Below are 22,975 nucleotides of genomic sequence, written 5' to 3' on the forward strand. Positions count from 1 at the left end.
TTCAGAGTAAGCAAGCGTTTCCCGGACAAAGGGAGCAAGACAATTAAATGCTCAGAGGAACTGCAGTATATACAAAGGTATTCTCGCTATCACCTCAGATGCTCCTCAGAAAGAGGAGACTGATTAATTTGCATAGGCTTCTCTCCAGTTGGTGGTGGACGACTTTTCTCCAAAGCATGCTCTCTGTGAGGTCACGGGAAGCAAGGTCATCTTTAAGCTTGTCGGATAGACCATTCCAGAGCACTGCTTATTAGTGCATCCTCATTCCAATTCAGCTTCCGATGCCAAGTTGCGAAACTGGATAACGTATTGACCAGCAGTCTTGCTGCCTTGATGCAAATGCATGATATCTATTGAAACAGATGCCGTACTTCTGGGTACAATGAATATTCTGTAGAAAGTGGAGATATATTTGGTATAATTCGAGAGGATTGGGTCCGATTTTTCCCACAGCAGTGTGGCCCACTCAAGCGCTTGCTAAGTCCACCTAGCTGTAGGAAAGTTTAGCAGCGTTCAGCTCAAAATGGATATCGCATTGATTAAAGAACCTACGGCACTGTTTAGGCTTTCCATCAGACTTGCTAGGTGGTGAGAGCTGAAGGTGAGAAACTGGCACAGGTGGAGAGACTGGTGCCATAGATGAAGGATTTGGCGAGGGGTGGATGGACCTGCTTGATTGCATGCTGTCCCTATGCAGAAATATCTTGAATGAACCGCACCAACTGTCTCTGCAAGGCTTCTTGTCTCTCCAAATGACTAAACACTTTCGATGCGGTTCTACTCCATAACCCTGACCACTTGCGAGTCCATCTGGCTAGTGCAAACTCTCAGAGCTTGGCTTGTTTGTGTTCCCAGACTGGTGTTGAGCTTTGGAGGATGAGACACGTCTGTATGCTGAAGGCTTGATGTAGTTTCTTTGCATGTATCAATAAGAGTTATATTTGTGCAGAATCTGGATAATAGGGAGGACAGACACTGCCACTGAAATGATAGTAGCACAACTGAACAGTAAGACCAGACTGGAATATTGGCTGGACTGCGGAGTAGATCCTTGACTGGACACCGGAGTGGATTTTGCAAGTCAGTGAACTAGATCTGATGGAATTGTGGCGGGACTGGTGAGAAGACTAACTGAACTCTAGGCAGGACCTGATGAGACTTTGGCTGACACCGAGCTGGTACTGGAGAGATCTTTGCTGCACACCGGGCAGGTACTGGTGAAGCTTTAAATGGACTCCAGACTGGTACTAAATATGCTTTAAATTGACTCTGGGCTGGTACCAGAGAGACTTTAACTCGACTTTGGGCTGGTACCAAAGAAGCTTTAGGTAGACTCCAGGCTAACACCAGACTGACTTTAACTGAAGTCCAGTTTGGCACTGGAAAGACTAACTGGACTCCGGGCTGATACTGGAGAGATCTTTGCTGCACATCGGGTTGGTACCGGTGAAGCTTTACCTGGGACAATATTAGCCGAATGACTAGTATTGATAACTGGATCAAAGGATTCAGAGAGAACACTCTGAGGAGCATAGGGACAGAGCTCATGCTGGGGGCTCCGAGTTTTGTTGCACTGGCAATTTGTAGCCTGCCCAAGAATACCTTTATAGGAGCTGACTGCTGCTGATTGGCTGTGGCTGTGGGAAAACCAGGAACTACCCTTCCATTGGTAGTTCCACATTCAGCTGGCATCCCAGAACATGATATCACCCAGACCCACAAGAAAGCGAAACTTCATTATGTGGAACACCAGGACAGAGCATGAAGAGGCCAGAGTGGAGAGAGAGAGAGACCCAACCTTTGCAGACCGGGTGATAGAAGTCGGAGTAACTTCAGCAAGCATCAGTAACCATGGAAACCAACTGCTCACTGACTCCCAATGCACCATGGAAGGGACCCAACAACGCCGGACAGGTAAGCATTGGGTTCTGATTCTGGGGTCTTTATTTCCTTGTTTTGATCATATTGTTTCTGTTTATGTACTTTCTTTACATTTACATTGTGCCACAAGCATTCCATAGCACTACCTATGGAACGCTTGTGGCACAATGTAAATAAAGGCTAATAATAATAATAATGATCTCCTTTGTAGCTTTTCTTCACTCTTAACCCTTCTCACCCTGTCAATCTGTTATTCTCATTTGCATCAGATTGTGTTTTTATCTTATTTCCAATATTAGTACCTGCCATTCCCTCACACGTTATTTATCTACCCTTCCCAGCTGTTCCACCTAGTCTCTCATACCTTCCCCATCTCAATTTCCCAGCTGTCACTGCTAGCTAACCGCTCATATCTTGTCTAAAAATGTGTGATTTAGGACAGATCTAGAGGCAGTGAAAAAGACCAGCCTACAGAGCATTGTATTTTGGGAAGAAAGGTTATCTGTTATCTAATAATTAAGAATCTATCTTTAACAGCATGGTCTAGCTGCTGATGATGCAGGACACACTCCATTGCAGCTCCTGCATTGGTCTGCTGTTACAAGCTGCAAATGCAGTTTGCATTGTTTATGTTTTTATGTTGTGAGTCTGTTGTATTTCTATTAGCATTCCAGGTTTTCTTATGTACTTGTTTGGGGTACTGTTGCCGGCCGCCTTTGGTGAGTCTGTGTAACTGCAGTCTGTCTCCTGTATGTGTGGCCTGTGCAATCTCACCTGTCAGATAATTTGGACATTACCTTGTGTCTGGTTTTCCAGCCATCCTGATTGGGGCTTTCGTCCTTTATTACCCAGCTTGCCCTTTACCTGAGGCCAGTTATAGCTTTAAGTTCCTGTTTGTACCTGGTCCCTGTTCCTTGGTGGAATCTAGAATCTGTGCAGTTAGTGCTGTCTGTTCCAGTTGCCAAGCCTGCTATCACTGCACACAGTGTAATCCTGCTCTGAAGCCGGTCTCAGTCTCAGTGTCTCTGGATCTCTGCTTCCCTTCAGGGGGTTCTGTTCCAGTTCCAAATTCCGGGCTTCTTCAGAAACCACATCAGACAGTTTAAGCTAAATCCTGGGATTTGTATTGGTTATTTTCAGAGTTTTAGTTACCTCTTGTGTTTCATTATTTCATCCTGTGCATGTTTTATCCATTGATATTTAGTAGAGATGAGCGGGTTCGGTTTTACTCGGATTTACCCGAATCTCATTATTGGCTCATGGACGTCACATGTTTTGGTTAGCCAATAAGAAAAATCCAGAAAAAAAAACTTGCAATAATTCTGGGGTAAAGAACCAAGTAAATCAGAACCGGCTCATCTCAAATATTTAGTTGCTTATATCATCCTGTGTATTGTTGCATTTACATACCATCTGTGTTTGATTATTATACCACCTTGTGCATTGTTGCATTTCATATACATTTAGTGTTTATTATTATTTCACCCTGTGCATTGTTGCACTCACGTGCATTCTGTTATTATCTCTGTGCATTTAGCAGCGTTACTAAGGTTGTTTCCAGTGAACGTCTCACTGTACTGCATTTACTCTTGCTCAGCCTCCAATAGTCGCCTTGTCCTTACATAAGACCTGGGGGCATCTGAGTATGGTGTGGACCTATTCACCCTGGAAAGGCGGCTGCTAAAGGTGAAGCCTAACATCACAGGAGGCTAATAGACTGCTGAGCAAAAGTTAATTGCATGAGCATCACCAACTACTACCTGGTAACCCTCTTAACTGAGTAGTCCACATAACAGCTGCAAATTGGATCATTACAAGTGGCTATCTTTTTCCTCACCTCCCCTATTGTGTCCCCACTACTTCCACATTAACCCAGCAGACAGAGGTGCGGTTTCCTGGATGATTTGTCAAGGTCCAGGAACCAAGCTTGTGGCCCACATAGAAACAGGAAGACTAATTTTGATGACCGTGAAAGCCGAGGAATGAATTCCCACACAATTAAGAAAACATACTTGTCTGGGAAGTTATGTCTAGAGTGAAAACTGTTTCCTTGGTCACCAAAGAGGTCTGCTCCTATCTCTTTCTGGAGGAGTAAGTATTGAGCTACGCACACACTGCACAGAATGGGAAAAACATTAGATGGTGAGTGTAAAGAAAAACACACTCACTACAGGGATATAACCCCCTGTAGTAAATCTGGAGCGCTGTCCGCACTAATTAAAGAAGACAATTAAAAATTAACAATTAAAAATAAGTATCATTTATTAATCTATAATGCTGCAGCATAGATGGCATTCAATCAACACATAATATGCATGTTAAATGTCATAATACAAACAATCCACATAAAACTGATAAATGGCTATACTTTACTATGATTCTGAGGCTTGGACTTTGATATTGCTGTATTTCACAGTGTCCACTCATTTAATGATGAACAGGCTTTTAGTAGCTTTTCAAACACTCAATGTGTTCAGAAGTCCTTAGTTCCTTAGTGTTCCAATTGAACATGTGTGCACACATACAATAAATTAAAATGGGTAATTACCATCCACTAGTAGCATTTGCGTCACCTCCAAAATATATTATACTGAGACAATCCCGATTTCAAGGCTCCCTCTGCTGGTACTCATCCGTTTATTGCAGAATATCTGGAGAAAATGTCATGGGGACTTGTCCACAGTGCTCCGGCTCCCTCTGCTGGTGGTTAGCCGTAATTGCAGATGCACTGATTAATGATCAAACCACAAGACGATGTTCATGTCAGTGAATGGGAGGTGAACGTCCCTGGTATCGGTCACTTCGAAAACGCGTTTCTCCGCCTTCTAGACACACTCAGCGGCTTCCTCAGTTCCTCAGAATCATAGTAAAGTATAGCCATTTATCAGTTTTATGTGGATTGTTTGTATTATGACATTTAACATGCATATTATGTGTTGATTGAATGCCATCTATGCTGCAGCATTATAGATTAATAAATTATACTTATTTTTAATTGTTAATTTTTAATTGTCTTCTTTAATTAGTGCGGACAGCGCTCCTGATTTACTACAGGGGGTTATATCCCTGTAGTGAGTGTGTTTTTCTTTGTCCTATATAAGGATTGCAATTATCCTTAATTAGGAGCAGCAGTCCGCACTATTATTTGATCTCCATCTTTCTGGTAGATACCAGCGCCTAAGGGTATATACACCTGTCCACACACGGTTGGTGTGGGGCGGTTGTGTATACGTACAAAACGGTATTTAGATGGTGAGTGTGATGCGAACGGTTTTGCAGCTGTCCACTGACTGAGGGGAATTTTAGTACACTTGCACAGGGCGAATTTTCACTCCCCCTGGGCGGCGACTATCTGATTGCAGGACAGTGTAATTTGCAGCACAGCGATCAGGTCTAAATCGGGCCCAATGTGCACTGCAGGTGTAGCAAATATAAGTGCAAAGAGAGTAAGATTTGGGTGGGGTTTGTTTAAACTGAAATCTAAATTGCAGTGTAAAAATAAAGCAGCCAGTATTTACCGTGCACAGAAACAAAATAACCCACCCAAATCTAACTCTCTCTGCACGTTACATTGGCCACACCTGCAGTGCACATGGTTTTGCCCATTAGAGAAAGATTTTGCTTTTGCGATCCATGCTGAATTAGGCCCTTTGGTTAATATAAACTGCTTTCACTTTCTCAATGTTCATTAGTCCAGAAACACCAATATGTGACCTCCATTTTTCTTGAGTAGGCCCTTGGTCTGACCTAGATGTAGAACTGTGTCCCTGTCTTGGTAGATGTCAGTTCTGGGTTAGTTTGTGTTCCTGGACAGAGGTCTAGAGTAAGAGTTGGAATGGAGGCTGTGTGCAGAAAACAGGGTGGCCTAATAAAGTTCCTGCATATGGGAGGTGCACCTGAACAGCGAGAATCTTGCAGAAGGCAGGTGCCGGAGAGAAATGTAAGAACAGAAGACTACAGACTCTAGAAGTAAGAGTTAGAACAGAGAGATAATTGTCAGTCTGGGACTGGTAATGAGTGGCTATGGAACCGGACTGGGACCAGTAATGCATAACTCTGGAACCATTAATGTGTATATCTGGAACCAGGCTGGGATCGGTAATGCATATCTCTGGAACCAGGCTGGGACCAGCAATGTTTATATTGGGAACCGTTGTGGGACCGGTAATACGTATCTCTGGGACCGGTAAACGTAATACTAGAGCTGAGTTGGAAGCAATATTTCAAAGGATCAGTGGTATCGGTAGTTTGACTGTAACTGGACTGGAACCGGTGGACTTGCTTACTGGACTGGAACCGCTGATGCTGGTGACCAGACTGAAACTGGTAGACTTGTTAACTGCAATGGAACCAGTGATGCTGTAGACCAGAATGGAACCAGTGGACTTGTTAACCGCTCTGGAACCAGGGACGCTGGAGACAATAATAGAACCGGTGGACTTGTTAACTGGACTCTAACTGGTGACACTGGAACCGGTAGACTGTGATACAGTGAAAGATACAGTGTTAAAACACTGTGAAGCACAGTCTTGAGCCTTCTGGCAAGGAGCGACGTTTATGAAAAGAATATTTAAAACACCTGTGCACCCTGCTTGCGAAAGACTGCTGGAACTGAGTGTGAATATCACCAATCACATGAATATGCATAGGGCCATCCTGGTTCCTCCAATTTTTGTAGGTATCGATACACTCTGGTCAGATGCCTTCACTTTTGTCTATTAGTCCTGAGATTCGGTACATGAAAGAGAAATAGTAGGAGATCATATTGTAGACCATACAAATTTAATGTTAAAAATCACAAGTAGTACATAAACATGCGTACCAGAAAGAACCTTCTAAGGAAGGCACAGTGTAAACATATAGGTTTTTTTTATAAAGCTTCCCCTATTAAGCTGTACCTCCTCCAGGTCCAAGGCAGCAGTTGCAGTAAAACACCTTGCACTGGTAACCAGCCAGCCCTCCAGGAAGTACTGCTGGAGGGCTGCTGGTCGATTATTGGTTGTTTGCACAGGTTTTCTGGAAATTGTGTTCCATTGGTGGTGCAGTAATCACCTCACCACTTTGAATATGGCGGTGCCCAGAGACCGGAGCCAGTGGGAGCGGCAGTGTGAGAGTAGCCTGCAACTTCACTATGCAAGTGTCGCTGCAGACAGCGCTAGAGTGAAGGCGGTGGCCAGAGAACAGCGGACCCCTGGAGAACCCTGCAATCACCCCGACAGGACCCAGAATTGTAAGTATCAGGATTGGGTTCCAGGGCTGTTATGCCAAGCTGTGATAATAGAAACATAGAATTTGATGGCAGAACCTCTTGGGTCATTTAATATAGGTGAGCACTGCCAGGTGGTAGCAGAAAAGTTGGAACAGGTTGCGCCCTTTCCACAGTAAAGGGCAATGTAACTCCATCATGGCCACAGATGTCAACAAACCAGTTTTTTATGAAGGTTTCAGAGTGCACGCTTTCCTCTTTCTCTGGAAGGCCAACAAACAATACATTATTATGACATGAGTGACACTCCAAATTGCCACAGTGAACTATGACTACCAACAACCAGTTTGAGTTCCCCACTGTTACATCACTGATCTTTCTAACTGTAGATAAAACTGAGAGGAAATGGAACACGCCCATCCCTTTAGAGCAGGGATGGGGAACCTTCGGCCCTCCAGCTGTTGTTGAACTACACAGCCCAGCATGCCCTGCAACAGTTTTAGCATGGCCAAATAGCAAAACTGTAGCAAGGCATGCTGGTATGTGTAGTTCAACAACAGCTGGAGGGCCGAAGGTTCCCAATCCCTGCTTTAGAGACTGAGGAAGATGTTGTCATTGAAAAAAGCGTGAGGTTAAAGAATGGAGGTGGAGATATCAAGCATGGGATAACTGCTACCAGACCTGATAAGTGGAAGCTGGGTACCACATGATGTCCCCTAACTTTACCCCCACTCTTAGTGGTGTGCTCCGCACACCTCTTAAAAGGTTTATGAGGGAAATGTACTTGAAACAGGCATAGAGCATGGACATCACTGGCTTTCAACCAACATCTTTCCTCTGGATCATATACTTTCCAGTTGAGCAGGAATTGTAAAGAAAGTTGTGTCTAAATTAGTTTCACCTCATTTTCCTTTTATTGGTGGACACAGTAGCAGGAGAGTATCTACATGCTTCTGTATTTTATGAAAAGCTGTTCTGTACTTAATTTTTTTCTGTACTATATTATGCTATGTACCTGTTAAGTGCCATGAGTCCTATTGGAGAAAGAGCACTATATAAATAAAATTATTATTATTAACATTATTATTATTATTATTATTATTATTAAAAGACGTGAACCTGTTAATGACAAGTAGTTTGAGTATTGAAAGGTGGGATATGCTGAAGTCACTTGTAGAGATGAAGGAAGGTGTAGATGGTATATGACCGGTCTAATGAGTTGTGATATTCTGATGAGTTGGCTGCCCAGTGTCTTTTATTTAAAAAAAAAAAAATATATATATATATTTTTTTTTTGGAGGGGGGGTCGCCAGTAGCCCTAATCCCCAGCTTTCCTTGCTGTTCACTTTTATAATCACGTTTACATTGCGAGATGGGTCTAAAGTTTTCCTTCTGTTATCAATGTTGCTCTTCCAAGGCTTTTGGGTACACAATATGTTTTGTCTTCCCACCTCCATTTGTCAGTTATATTTGTTCATTGATTTATGGTTATTTCAGTCAGTTATTTCAGGTCATTGAATTATGGTTATTTCCTGCAGTTATTACAGTTCATTAACAATTTCATCCAAATGTATCCAGTGGAAGGCCCAGAACAGGCTACCTGTGTCAAAGTTCTATCTGGCATACACCAGTACACCAACGGGAGGTCCAACCAGGACTCATCCCTTTAGTATATCTTCTTGGACCCATTGTTATCTTTCTGTGAAGTTTTCATCCACATCCATCCAGCAGAAGGCCCAAAACAGTCTCACCAGGTCAAAGCTCTGCCTGGTGAACACTAACAGGAGGTCCGACCAGGAACTCAATCCCCTAGTATGTCTTCTGGCATCCAATGTTACCATTCTGTGAAGTTTTCATCCAAATCCATCCATTGGAAGGCTCAGAACAGGCTCCCCTGCCCAGCGTACACCAAGCGGAGGTCCGACCGGGACACTAACCCCCTAAAACCTGGCCAGGATCCAACTGGACCACCTCACATTGGTTTCATCCCAATCAGTGCAAGGGTGTCTGAATGCAGAACAATGAATTTTATATATAAATGTCTAACTCTGGTATTCTATGTGGTTTTACACTCATATTTTGATAAGACTGCATCTGAGAGCTGATGTTTAAAAAATTGTTGCCCCATTTATCCTATAAAATAATTCTGAGATAAGTGGTAAGGGATAGCTGTCTTTGGGCCTAATTTATGTTTGTACGCGAATACATTAGCACATGTGATTTTATAGGCTACAGAACTGCTAATGTTGCAGCTCACACACAAGAACGAAGAACATCGAGGTTAACAGTAGCCCTATGGCTACGCAGACTGGACCCAGCAGTAGCGATTCAGACGCAATGCTTTTGCACATACAAGGTCACAGCTGACAACAGATACATGCCCCGAAAACAGCCCTGACAAACCTGCATTTTCCCAACCATTCCCCATAAACGTCCCCAGTTTGTTTACTGCACAAGTTGAGTTTAACGCCCTGCGCTAGTCAAACTCTACTCACATTCCCCATGTATTAACCCAGATTCCTGTCCCCGGAGGTACCATACCCTCCTACATTTTACACATAAAAATCGGTACAAATTAGAAAAGCGGGCGTGGCCACGAGTAAAGGTACAGTTGGAGGGTATGAGGTACATTTAACATGGACTTTTTTTTTACAGCTCCTGAGAAGGCGTGGAAAACCCGCCTTAAGGGGTGGTATTCATGTGACCGCCGGTCAGCTGACCGACAGTCACATGACCTCCTCCACCAGCCCGACGGGGCACTATCCCGATGGTCGGCATGCCGACCAACAGGGACTATTTCCACTCGTGGGTGTCCACGACACCCATAGAGTGGGAATAGAACCCGTGGCGACCGCAGGTCGCCACCGAGCCCGCAAGGCGCTTGCTGCACTCGCCCCTCCCCGCCGGGATCCCGGCGTTGGTATGCTGCCGGGATCCCGGCGTCGGTAAGCTGACCGGCGGTCTCCTGACCGCCGGTCTGCAGTACTACACCCGCCTTAAGTGCATCCTCTGGAGCTTAACGAGCAGTTATGCGGCAGTCAATTGAAATCCAGCGACTAACTGAATCTGCCCCTTTATTGGATGTCCAGTCTTCAGTGAGAGTCGGGTCGGCAACATGCATAGCAGGTAGGTGAGGAAACCATATTCCCCGTTACCGGCTTCTACATAGCCACAACCTGTTCGTTACCACATGCATTGCTGGATCCCCTCTTGTACTGAGTCTAGCCTAAGCAGCGGCGGGCACGCGCATCCCAGTAGCCAGTAGGAGGGGCCACGCTGACGAGTTCGCTCCCCACATGCTACGTGCTGACGTCGCAAGAAGGAGGAAGTGAAGCGTTCTCTCCCATAATGGCGGAGGTGAGGGCGAATTTGCGGTTCGGGATGTGAAGGGGAGCGCTGTGGCGGGTTCTCCTCCCTTATTCTTGGCTCGGGTGCGTATATCGGGCGGCCTGGGGGAGGTGTGCCATGGACGGTGCGTGTGCCCAGGTACTGCGCACTAGCTGGTGTGTTTCCCCAGCTAGGGGGAGGAGAGTGACAGGGAGCCGGCAGCAGCAGTAGCTCTGCCCCAGTCACCTGTATCCTACAGAAAATGCTCTGGCACTTTCACGCTTAGCCCTTATACGGCTGCTTTATGGCGTGCATTGCTAGGACAGGGCTTGCAGCATAGCTGTTAGATACGTAGCAGTGAGCTGCTGAGCATTGCCCCCTGTACACGGAATACAGGGACAGGGCTGGCTGTATAGCTACTACAGTGGTATACAGTCCCTTGCTGCGCATTGCTCTATACAGTTACAACCACCTGTATACATAATCTGTAAGGGGCCTAATAACTGTTATATGCTTCTTCCATGGCATACAGTCCCAGCTACTAAATTTTGTAATGCCACCTAAATTTCTGATTCTATATTATTTTGAATTGCTTTTGTTTACTGTCATATTTGCCAATTAATATTGTAATGGATTTCCAACATTAAATATCAATGTTCTGCCATTTTATGATAAAAAAAATTAACGGTACAGCTGGACTGTTTCCCTGTAGCTATAAAGATATTGGGGGAGATGGGTTGGGAAAGCGTGACCACCGGTCAGCATACCGATGCTGGTATCCTGGCGGAATGCCGGTGGGGGAAAGCACAACAAGCCCCTTGCGGGATTGCTGCACTCGCCATGCAGCGGGCTTGGTGGCTTGCTGCGCTTGCCACAGGTTCTATTCCCACACTATGGCTGTCGTGGACACACACGAGTGGGAAAAGTCCCTCTTGGTTGGCATGCCGACCATCAGGCTAGTGAGAGGGCGGGATTTAGGGCCGGTTTTGTGACCAGTGGTCTCATAACTGCAACCCATCTAGATGTATTAAGGGGCTGATTCAATTGTTTTGTGGGTGCCCGAATGTTTTCTGTGACCACTGGGGCTATTCAATTCATCGCCCCGTTGGGCACGAATGCCCGACTTAATCCGTCTAAAGTATAGGTTTTAGCGCCAAAACCCTGGTGTTTACACACATTTCAGCCTGTACCTCAGGAGGCTTTGAGCTGAAATCTCTCTCCCCGGCTGCATGCGTGCCTGAACGGAGCAACAATTGAATTGCTGTTAGGCGCCATCTAGTGGTGGCTGGAGAGACAAATAATTAAATCAGCCCCAAAGCAAGAGAAAGTGGAGAGAGTTATAGTACCAGCCATTCAGCTCCTAACCGTCATGTTGTGTTTAAAAAAAAAAAAATGACTGTAGCTGGTTTTTTTGGTTCTTGGTAACTTATCTCTCTCCACTTCATCACTTACCAAGGCTTAGTACATCTGCGTCTTTTTTTGTCACACAATTACAACACTACCTTCAAATGGTGTGTACACACTGAGATATTTTCTTACGATTTTGACTATATAGTCAAAATCATAAGAAAAGTTAGTGGAGATCGCAAGGTGAAGTCACCTTGTGGTTCCGCACTGTCTGCATTGCAAGCCTAGATAGACTGTGCAGGCAAGTCAATTTTGACTATCTCTATAGAAAAGATAGTCAAAATTGACACTTAGCCAAAATCGCACATAGTCAGTATCGCAAGCACAGTCATTATGTGCTTGCGATACCGACCTAGACCCTGTCGCAAAGTGAGAATCGGGGTTAGCCCGAATCTCACCATGTGTACACACCTTAAGTTTGGCATTTAATGGCAGGAGCACTGAATGATACGTATTTACAAATGAGTCTTGGAGCAAGCCATTGTATGTATTTTCAGGGTTTTGGTGTTTTTAAGTGCTTGTGTGACATTACCCTACTGGTGAACTATTTAGCATAGAGTTGTGACATTATTCTTACAAAATAAAATGTTTGCACTAGATTGTAATACATTTTAAAGGTAATGGTTACCTATATACAGTTTATTAATGCACCATGTTTCCTACATGAAAATAGCATTGCAATGTTGTTGTGATCCACTTATGTAGCTTGTCAAATAAACAGGCCTGTAACCCTGAGGCAAGCCTGTCACCAGTGATGTTGGCTTTATTTATTATAAAGTAGTAGCTGATGGAATGTTCTTTGTAATCTCCATACTACCCAGAGTATTGATCAGGTGAGTATACTGGGAAGCTCCAACCAGCAACAGGATCTTGCTTCAATTCACTGCTCTCAGCAATGCAGTCCATTATGGGATGATGACAGCAGCAATGTGAAGTATTAGGGTAAGCAAAGCCCAACTTTAACACGCAGTTCACTTCTTTGTCATGGAAGGCACAGTTATGTCTCCTTAATTCCTTCCTTCATGAAAGTCACCACTCATAGAAACATAGAAACATAGAATTTGTCGGCAGATAAGAACCACTTGGCCCATCTAGTCTGCCCCTTATTTTTTTTTTTTTTAATATTATTTTTTATCACTAACCTTATTTGATCCTTATTTCTTTGTAAGGATATCCTTATGTCTATCCCATGCATGTTTAAATTGCTCTACTGTCTTAGCCTCTACCACCTCTGATGGGAGGCTATTCCACTTGTCCACTACCCTTTCTGTGAAATAATTTTTCCGCAAATTTCCCCTGAACCTCCCCCCCCACCAGTCTCAGTGCATGTCCTCTTGTCCTATTGCTTCTCTTCATTTGGAGAATGTTTCCCTCCTGGACTTTGTTAAAACCCTTCATATATTTGAAAGTTTCTATCATGTCCCCCCTTTCCCTTCTCTGCTCCAAACTATACATATTGAGATTTCTTAGTCTTTCTGGGTATGTTTTGTGATGTAGGCCATGCACCATTTTAGTTGCCCTCCTTTGTACAGTTTCTAATGTATTAATATCCTTTTGAAGATATGGCCTCCAGAACTGAATACAGTATTCTAGATGAGGCCGTACTAATGACCTATACAGTGGCATTATTACTTCTTTCTTTCTGCTGCTGATTCCTCTCCCAATGCAGCCAAGCATCTGACTAGCCTTCCTCATTGCCTTGTTACATTGCTTACCTGCTTTTAAGTCATCTGAAATAGTGACTCCTAGATCCCTTTCCTCCTCAGTAGTTTCCAGTATAGTGCCATTAATACTGTATTTAGCTTTAGGATTTTTGAGACCCAAGTGCATGATTTTGCATTTTTTGGCATTAAACTGTAATTGCCAGACTCTTGACCATTCCTCTAGTCTACCTAGATCCTCAATCATTTGTTTTACCCCACCTGGTGTGTCTACCCTGTTGCATACCTTTGTGTCATCTGCAAAAAGGCATACTTTCCCTTTAATGCCATTTGCAATGTCACCAATAAAGATATTAAAAAGCACTGGTCCAAGTACAGATCCCTGGGGTACTCCACTGGTAACATTTCCCTCCTGTGAATGCACTCCATTTACCACAACTCTCTGTTTTCTATCCTTCAACCAAGATCTTATCCATTCAATAATCCTAATATCCAATCCCAAACTTTCAAGTTTATTTAGCAGTCTGCGATGTGGAACTGTGTCAAAAGCCTTACTAAAGTCTAGATAAGCTATATCCATGGCTCCACCTTTATCCATCACTTTAGTCACACAATCAGAAAAGTCAATAAGATTTGTTTGACATGATCTCCCCCCAGTGAATCCATGCTGTTTGGGATCCAGTAAATTGCCGGATTTGAGATAATTTACAACTCTTTCTTTTAAGAGTGTTTCCATCAATTTCCCTACTACTGATGTAAGACTCACTGGTCTGTAGTTGTTTGCCTCTTCCTTGCTTCCACTTTTGTGCAGTGGGACTACGTTTGCTCTTTTCCAGTCCCCTGGAATTTCTCCTGTAGCTAATGACTGGTTGAATAATTCTGTCAATGGTGCTACCAGCACCTCTTTAAGTTCTTTTAATATCCTTGGATGTATCCCATCTGGCCCCATAGATTTGTCCACTTTCAGCTTTGAGAGTTCTGTTAGGACCTTCCCCTCTGTAAATGTACTTGTTTCATTTTCCTGAATATCCCTGCAACTTAACTGTGGCCCCTTCCCCTCTCTTTCAGTAGTAAATACTGAGCAAAAATAATCAAGATGATCTGCTATTAAATTGTCTCCTTCAACAAGACTCCCAGTGTCCGTCTTTAGTTTTATAATTCCGCCTTTTGTTTTTCTCTTTTCGCTTATATACCTAAAAAAGTTTTGCCTCCTTTACCCACTGACTGGGCCATTTTCTCCTCAGCTTGTGCCTTTGCACATCTGATTACCTTCTTTGTCTCCTTCTGTCTAACAAGATATATCTTTTTGTCTTCATTATTTTGTGTCTGCTTATATTTCCTAAAAGCCATCTTTTTTGCTCTCACAATATTTGCTACTTCTTTTGCAAACCACACTGGCTTCCTTTTCCTTGTGTTTTTCCTAACCGTTTTGATACAAAGGTCTGTTGCCTTCAATATTGCACATTTGAATGTTTCCCACCTCTCCTGCACTGTTTCCAAGTTCCTCCACTCTGCCAAAGAATCGCTTACACATTTTCCCATCCCTACAAAATCAGCCTTCCTAAAATCCAACACCTTTGTTTTTGTATGGGACGAGTCAGTCTCTGTCTTAATGCTGAACCATACTGCTTGATGATCACTGGATCCCAGGTTTTCACCCACTTTTACGTCCGATAATCTGTCTCCATTTGTAAGTATTAAGTCTAATATTGCGTCTTTCCGAGTGGGCTCCCTCACCAATTGGTGGAGGGATGCTCCCTAAAGGGAATTTAAAATGTTCCTACTTCTAGTGGAACTAGCAACAGACACCTCCCAGTTTACATCAGGAAGATTAAAGTCTCCCATGATTATTACCTCTCCTTTTAATGCCATTTTAGTTATGTCCTGCAATAGGTTCTTGTCAAGTTCCTCTTCCTGACCTGGTGGCCTGTATATCACGCCAATACGAATAATCAACTTTTCCCCTGTTTCTATGGTCACCCAAAGGGTCTCAGTTTTTTCTTCAATACTTTGTATTAATGTAGTATTTATGGCATTTTTTACATACATTGCTACCCCTCCTCCGATTTTACCAATTCTGTCCTTCCTAAATAAAGTATATCCCGGTATTGCTATGTCCCAGTCATGATTTTCATTGTACCATGACTCTGTAATTGCCACAATATCTAGATCATCCCTTGTCATTATTGCAGTTAGTTCTGGGATTTTATTTCCTAAGCTCCTAGCATTTTCACACATAGCTTTTAGAGTTTTGTTTGTGCTTTTTCTGTTTCTAGCTATGTTCTTCTCTCTGCCTATTTTTATTTGGTTTTGATCTGAATTATCTTCTGTTGTTGTGGATATGCTTCCTATTCCCTTTGCCTGCAGAAACAATACCTCTGTGTTGGGGGAGCAGATTTCTTTATTCCTATTTGGTTCACTGCCCCCCTTTGTTAGTTCTTGATGAAGCATCCAAACTGTTCAGTTAGTATTCTCGTTCCCCTTGAAGATGGGTGCAGGCCGTCACTTTTGTATAAGCTCCTATCTTGCCAGATGGTGTGATTATGGCCTATAAATCCAAATCTCTCATCATTGCACCATGTCCTTAGCCAAACATTGAAGTTTCTGATGCAATGAGTTCTGTCTTCCCCTCTGTGTACTGGCAATACTTCTGAAAAAGATACAGTGGTTGCCACCTGCTTCAGAGCAGTCCCTAACTTCCTAAATTCATCTTTTACAGCCATGAGTTCAGCATTTGCCAGGTCATTTGTCCCTAGGTGGACAATGACATCCACCTCCCCATCTTTTCTGGCTGCCTTCACAATTCTTAGCATGCGCTCTTTATCCCTTGGAGATGTGGCTCCAGGTAAGCACCTTACTTGTTTCTCTACTTCATTTGCATTTCCCAGATGTATTCCTCTAATAATGGAATCTCCCAAGAGAAGTGCAGTCCTTTTTGGAGATTCAATTTTCCTGTTCCATTTCCTGTTCCTATAGTTGGTAGATGTCCCCATATCCTCCTGTAATGTAGTGCCTCTATTAGTTGTATCTTCCAGCCCTGCAAGAGTAGCATACGAGTTTTGCAGTGTCACCACTCGTCGAATCCCTGCTCATCCTGAAAGATGCAGTAAATGGCACAGTTCAGCAGTTTCATGCTGGGTGTGTTTTTTTTTTCTTAACACTTCCCTGAGGGAAATAAGAATTTATTTTTTTTCATGGTAAAAAAATTCTGCCTCTAACTACTAAAAAGCTGCCAATCATTCTGGTGGCAGGCTCTTTGTAATATATTGTTATTTTTGCTCCGTGTAATAGAAGGTTAGGTTTTTTTTTTTTTGTTAAACAATATTATCAGTAATACCAACATTGTCTTGAAATCCTTTTAAATACAATTACAATTGTCTAAATACAATTGGTAAAGGATGCAGTAGTGTAAGATGACCAGCAGTTAAGCTTGAGCTCTTTCAAATCAATTCAATTGTTTTATCTAGTGGCTACCACTAGGAGGTGCAAAATGGTGCATTTAAATTGTTGCTCCATTTAGATGCCCAGTAGCCGCAGGGATGACATTTCTTCTTGCAGCCTCCTGAGGTGCGAGAAGAAATGTGCTCTAAGTCAGCACTTTGTGCGTCCGAACAGGAGTTTGGACACCCAAAGCAGGACTTTTAACTGGTTTAGCCGTTTTAGGCGACTAAACCCGGTCTGTCTGGGTGCGATATGCTTGTGCGCCCAAACAACAATTGAGTTGTGACAATTGTTTGGTCATCTAAATAGTCCTGCCTAGATGCCCAAAACAATAAAATCTGCCCCATTGAATTTGACGGGAGAAAAGAACCACCACTTGGCCCATCTAGTCTGCCTCTTTATTTAACCTTTAGATAACTTGTACACTATTTTTGTCCCTTGTAAGGATTTTCATATGCCTATCCCAAGCATGTTTTAAATTGCTCTACTGACTTAAGGTGCGTATACACAGTGTGATTTTCTAACTTTTCGTAAGAAAAGTTAGCACAAATTGTATCATGTGTATACACTTGCAATGCCAATGCGCGGTCCTGCCGGATTGGCATCGCAAGGAAATACAGGTTGAGTATCTCATATCCAAATATTCCGAAATACGGAATATTCCGAAATACGGACTTTTTTCAGTGAGACTGAGATAGTGAAACCTTTGTTTTTTGATGGCTCAATGTACACAAACTTTGTTTAATACTCAGTTATTAAAAATATTGTATTAAATGACCTTCAGGCTGTGTGTATAAGGTGTATATGAAACCTAAATGAATTGTGTGAATGTAGACACACTTTGTTTAATGCACAAAGTTATAAAATATATTGGCTAAAATTACCTTCAGGCTGTGTGTATAAGGTGTATATGTGACATAAATGCATTCTGTGCTTAGATTTAGGTCCCATCACCATAATATCTCATTGTGGTATGCAATTATTCCAAAATACGGAAAAATCCCATATCCAAAATTCCTCTGGTCCCAAGCATTTTGGATAAGGGATACTCAACCTGTATAGTGTGTGCAGGCAGGGTCGGTACTAACTAGATCGGAGGTTCATGCCTCCGGGCAGTTTCTAGACGGTATCGGCCGTTAGCCAGAATCACACTGTTTGTATGCACCTTAAGCCTCAATTTACCTTCCAGGGGCTATCCTATTAGCCCCAATGCTGGCACTTATCGAGGGTATTGTTTTGCTTGCCTCGGCCAAGCGAAACCAAATTCGCAATAAGCAGGCTTTTTTCTTTCCCGATCACGAAAACACATAGGTCCCCACATTTTTGCGGATCTTATGTTTTTGTACGAAAAGTGAAGTATATTTGGATGGAAAAACGGGGTAATTGAATAGCCCAAAAAACACAATTTTTTGGCGTCCGAATTTTTTTTGGGTTTTCTTGAATGCCCCCCTAAAACTCCACCATGCTAATGTTCAATCTTGCTCTACTCTTACACTAGATCATCAATGCAGAGTAACCACTCCCTGTGGAAAGTCCCAAAAGATGAAGCAGAATAAAAAACATATAAGGGGGAATTCAAATGTTTGAAAAGTCTGTTGGATGTCTGTTTTTTCCTGTCTATTAGATAGGAAAAAACAGACACCCAACTGACTTTTCAAACAATTGAATATCCCCCATAGCGTAATATGTTTTTGATAAAATGATGATTATACAAATAACACAATAAAATAATTCGTATATAAAAATCAGCAAACACATCCTTGGTCTGGTGCATATCACCAGTAGTAGTAAATGAAAGCAATTTCCAGCTCAGTGAGTACCTGACATAAGTCAGTTCTGAATGCTTTGGGGGGCAATTAAGTTGTGCCGCGTTCCCCCTGCTGGGCGTCTATCGGAGCTACTCAATTGTTTCTTGGATAAGACTCCTTTTAGCATTTAACGAGCCTGGCATCTCCATGGTTACCTGCACAAAGCGGTTAAATACATCTAAAGTTCTTGTTTTGGCGTTTAAAGTTAGTATTTTGGGCTCCCAAAATATGGACTTTTCTCGCACCTCCAGAGGCTGCAAGAAAAATGTGTGTACCGCGGCTATTGGGTGTCTGATCAGAGCAACAGTAGCTATGATAGAAGCCCAGCAGTGGGCAGGTAGCACAATTGAATCACCTCCTTTGTGACTGTGGAGTAAATGTATGAAGCAATGTTAGGAGTAGAGAAGTTGCCCATGGCAACCAATCAACTGCTCTGTATAATTTTATAGTATGCAAATTTATAAATGTTACTTCAATGCTGATTGGTTACCATGCTCAACTTCTCCACTCTTGTCACTGCACCATACATTTACCCCTACGACACTCGGAAAAGAGTCCCGGATTTCTCGCTCCCAATTGTCACACCTGTGCTGGAGAAATCTTTCAGTAACAGCTACTGTTAGTGCACCATCCTCCACCAATGCGTTTCAACTGATATAGGTTTTTCTCAAGGCAAATGTTAGGATGTTTACATACTTCCCCCATACAATCTATAAATAACTGGTCGGCCAATCCCCATTAGCTGACACACCTGCTGTGTATACATAATCAAACTATATCGCAGTGGTGTTCAACATGTGGCCCTTCAGCTGCTGTGAAACTACATGTCCCAGCATGCCCTAATAAAACTGTGGAAGGGCATGCTGGTATTTTGGCTTTCCTGCTGGTGTGGAACTACATGTTTAATACCCCTGATCTATAGTAATTAGGAGGTTGGGCACTCCCAGGTATTCAGTTCTGTAGGTTGCTGCCAGGGGTAAATGTACATAAGTCTTTGAAGACACAGAACTTGCAAGTATTTCAAACACACAAAATGTTTATTTCTCTAACGTCCTAAGTGGATGCTGGGGACTCCGTCAGGACCATGGGGAATAGCGGCTCCGCAGGAGACAGGGCACAAAAATAAAGCTTTAGGATCAGGTGGTGTGTACTGGCTCCTCCCCCTATGACCCTCCTCCAAGCCTCAGTTAGGTTTTTGTGCCCGTCCGAGCAGGGTGCAATCTAGGTGGCTCTCCTAAAGAGCTGCTTAGAAAAAGTTTTTTAGGTTTTGTATTTTCAGTGAATCCTGCTGGCAACAGGCTCACTGCATCGAGGGACTTAGGGGAGAGAATTTCAACTCACCTGCGTGCAGGATGGATTGGATTCTTAGGCTACTGGACACCATTAGCTCCAGAGGGAGTCGGAACACAGGTCTCACCCTGGGGTTCGTCCCGGAGCCGCGCCGCCGACCCCCCTTACAGATGCTGAAGATTGAAGGTCCGGAAACAGGCGGCAGAAGGCTCTTCAGTCTTCATGAAGGTAGCGCACAGCACTGCAGCTGTGCCCCATTGTTGTCACACACTTCACACCAGACGGTCACGGAGGGTGCAGGGCGCTGCTGGGGGCGCCCTGGGCAGCAATATATAATACCTTTTATGGCAAAAGAATACATCACATATAGCCATTGAGGCTATATGTATGTATTTAACCCATGCCAAATGTCTAAAACTCCGGGAGAAAAGCCCGCCGGAATAGGGGGCGGGGCTTATTCTCCTCAGCACACAGCGCCATTTTCCTGCTCAGCTCCGCTGTGAGGAAGGCTCCCAGGACTCTCCCCTGCACTGCACTACAGAAACAGGGTAAAACAGAGAGGGGGGGCATATTTTGGCGATATTTTTATATATTTAAGCGGCTATAAGGAACAACACTTATATAGGGTTGTTCCCATATATATTATAGCGCTTGGGTGTGTGCTGGCAAACTCTCCCTCTGTCTCCCCAAAGGGCTAGTGGGGTCCTGTCTTCGATAAGAGCATTCCCTGTGTGTCTGCTGTGTGTCGGTACGTGTGTGTCGACATGTATGAGGACGATGTTGGCGTGGAGGCAGAGCAATTGCCGATAATGGTGATGTCACCCCCCAGGGAGTCGACACCGGAATGGATGGCTTTGTTTATGGAATTACGTGATAATGTCGGCACATTACAAAAATCAGTTGACGACATGAGACGGCCGGCAAACCAGTTAGTACCTGCCCAGGCGTCTCAGACACCGTCAGGGGCTGTAAAGCGCCCTTTACCTCAGTCGGTCGACACAGACCCAGACACAGACACTGAATCTAGTGTCGACGGTGATGAAACAAACGTATTTTCAAGTAGGGCCACACGTTATATGATCACGGCAATGAAGGAGGCTTTGCATATCTCTGATACTACAAGTACCACAAAAAGGGGTATTATGTGGGGGGTGAAAAAACTACCTGTAGTTTTTCCTGAATCAGAGGAATTAAATGATGTATGTGATGAAGCGTGGGTTAACCCAGATAGAAAAATGCTAATTTCAAAAAAGTTATTAGCATTATACCCTTTCCCGCCAGAGGTTAGGGCGCGCTGGGAAACACCTCCTAGGGTGGATAAGGCGCTCACACGCTTATCAAAACAAGTGGCATTACCGTCTCCTGATACGGCCGCCCTCAAGGATCCAGCAGATAGGAGGCTGGAAACTACCTTAAAAAGTATATACACACATACTGGTGTTATACTGCGACCAGCCATCGCCTCAGCCTGGATGTGCAGTGCTGGGGTCGTCTGGTTGGATTCCCTGACTGAAAATATTGATACCCTGGATAGGGACAGTATTTTATTGACTATAGAGCAATTAAAGGATGCTTTCCTTTATATGCGAGATGCGCAGAGAGATATTTGCACTCTGGCATCGAGAGTAAATGCGATGTCCATATCTGCCAGAAGGAGTTTATGGACGCGACAGTGGTCAGGTGATGCGGATTCCAAACGACATATGGAAGTATTGCCGTATAAAGGGGAGTAATTATTTGGCGTCGGTCTATCGGATCTGGTGGCCACGGCAACTGCCGGAAAATCCACCTTTTTACCTCAGACCCCCTCCCAACAGAAAAAGACACCGTCTTTTCAGCCGCAGTCCTTTCTGTCCTATAAGAACAAGCGGACAAAAGGACAGTCATATCTGCCTAGGGGCAGAGGAAGGGGTAAGAGAGGGCAGCAAGCAGCCCCTGCCCAGGAACAGAAGCCCTCCCAGGGTTCTGCAAAGCCCTCAGCATGACGCTGGGGCCTTACAAGCGGACTCAGGAACGGTGGGGGGTCGACTCAAGAATTTCAGCGCACAGTGGGCTTGCTCACAGGTGGACCCCTGGATTCTGCAGGTAGTATCTCAGGGTTACAGGTTGGAATTCGAGAAGTCTCCCCCTCGCCGGTTCCTAAAGTCTGCTTTGCCAACGTCTCCCTCAGACAGGGAGACGGTATTGGAAGCCATTCACAAGCTGTTTGCTCAGCAGGTGATAGTCAAGGTACCCCTCCTACAACAGGGAAAGGGGTATTACTCCACGCTATTTGTGGTACCGAAGCCGGACGGCTCGGTAAGACCTATTCTAAATCTGAAATCTTTGAACCTGTACATACAAAAATTCAAGTTCAAGATGGAGTCACTCAGAGCAGTGATAGCGAATCTGGAAGAAGGGGACTTTCTGGTGTCCCTGGACATAAAGGATGCTTACCTGCATGTCCCAATTTGCCCTTCACATCAAGGGTACCTCAGGTTCGTGGTGCAAAACTGTCATTATCAGTTTCAGACGCTGCCGTTTGGATTGTCCACGGCACCTCGGGTCTTTACCAAGGTAATGGCCGAAATGATGATTCTTCTGCGAAGAAGAGGCGTATTAATTATCCCTTACTTGGACGATCTCCTGATAAGGGCAAGGTCCAGAGAACAGCTGGAGGACGGAGTAGCACTAACCCAAGTAGTGCTGCAACAACACGGGTGGATTCTGAATTTTCCAAAATCTCAGTTGACCCCGACAACACGTCTGCTGTTCCTGGGAATGATTCTGGACACGGTTCAGAAAAAGGTGTTTCTTCCGGAGGAGAAGGCCAGGGAGTTATCCGAACTTGTCAGGAACCTCCTAAAACCAGGGACAGTGTCTGTACATCAATGCACAAGAGTCCTGGGAAAGATGGTGGCTTCTTACGAAGCGATTCCATTCGGCAGATTCCACGCAGGAACTTTTCAGTGGGA

At 43.9% G+C, this 22,975-nt stretch overlaps 1 protein-coding gene across 6 annotated transcripts in view; it reads left to right on the top strand.

Annotated features, from left to right (window-relative positions):
* Positions 1–10,286: 10,286 nt before the first annotated feature.
* The window catches only part of SPATA2 (spermatogenesis associated 2), an 85,155-nt gene continuing 72,466 nt past the window's right edge, over positions 10,287–22,975 (top strand). For 2 of the 6 annotated variants that reach the window (XM_063958945.1, XM_063958946.1), the window contains exons 1-2: positions 10,288–10,444; positions 12,643–12,763. Coding sequence is in view for 1 of the 6 variants with exons in the window: in XM_063958947.1 (XP_063815017.1) it covers positions 10,436–10,444 (9 nt within the window). In the remaining 5 variants the exon portion in view is untranslated. Of the gene's footprint in view, positions 10,519–12,642; positions 12,764–22,975 lie in introns of all 6 variants that reach the window. The other 4 variants (XM_063958942.1, XM_063958943.1, XM_063958947.1 and 1 more) reach the window with 3 other exon arrangements.

Source organism: Pseudophryne corroboree, chromosome 3 (assembly GCF_028390025.1).
Source record: "Pseudophryne corroboree isolate aPseCor3 chromosome 3, aPseCor3.hap2, whole genome shotgun sequence".
In the NCBI taxonomy this organism is placed as follows: Eukaryota; Metazoa; Chordata; class Amphibia; order Anura; family Myobatrachidae; genus Pseudophryne; species Pseudophryne corroboree.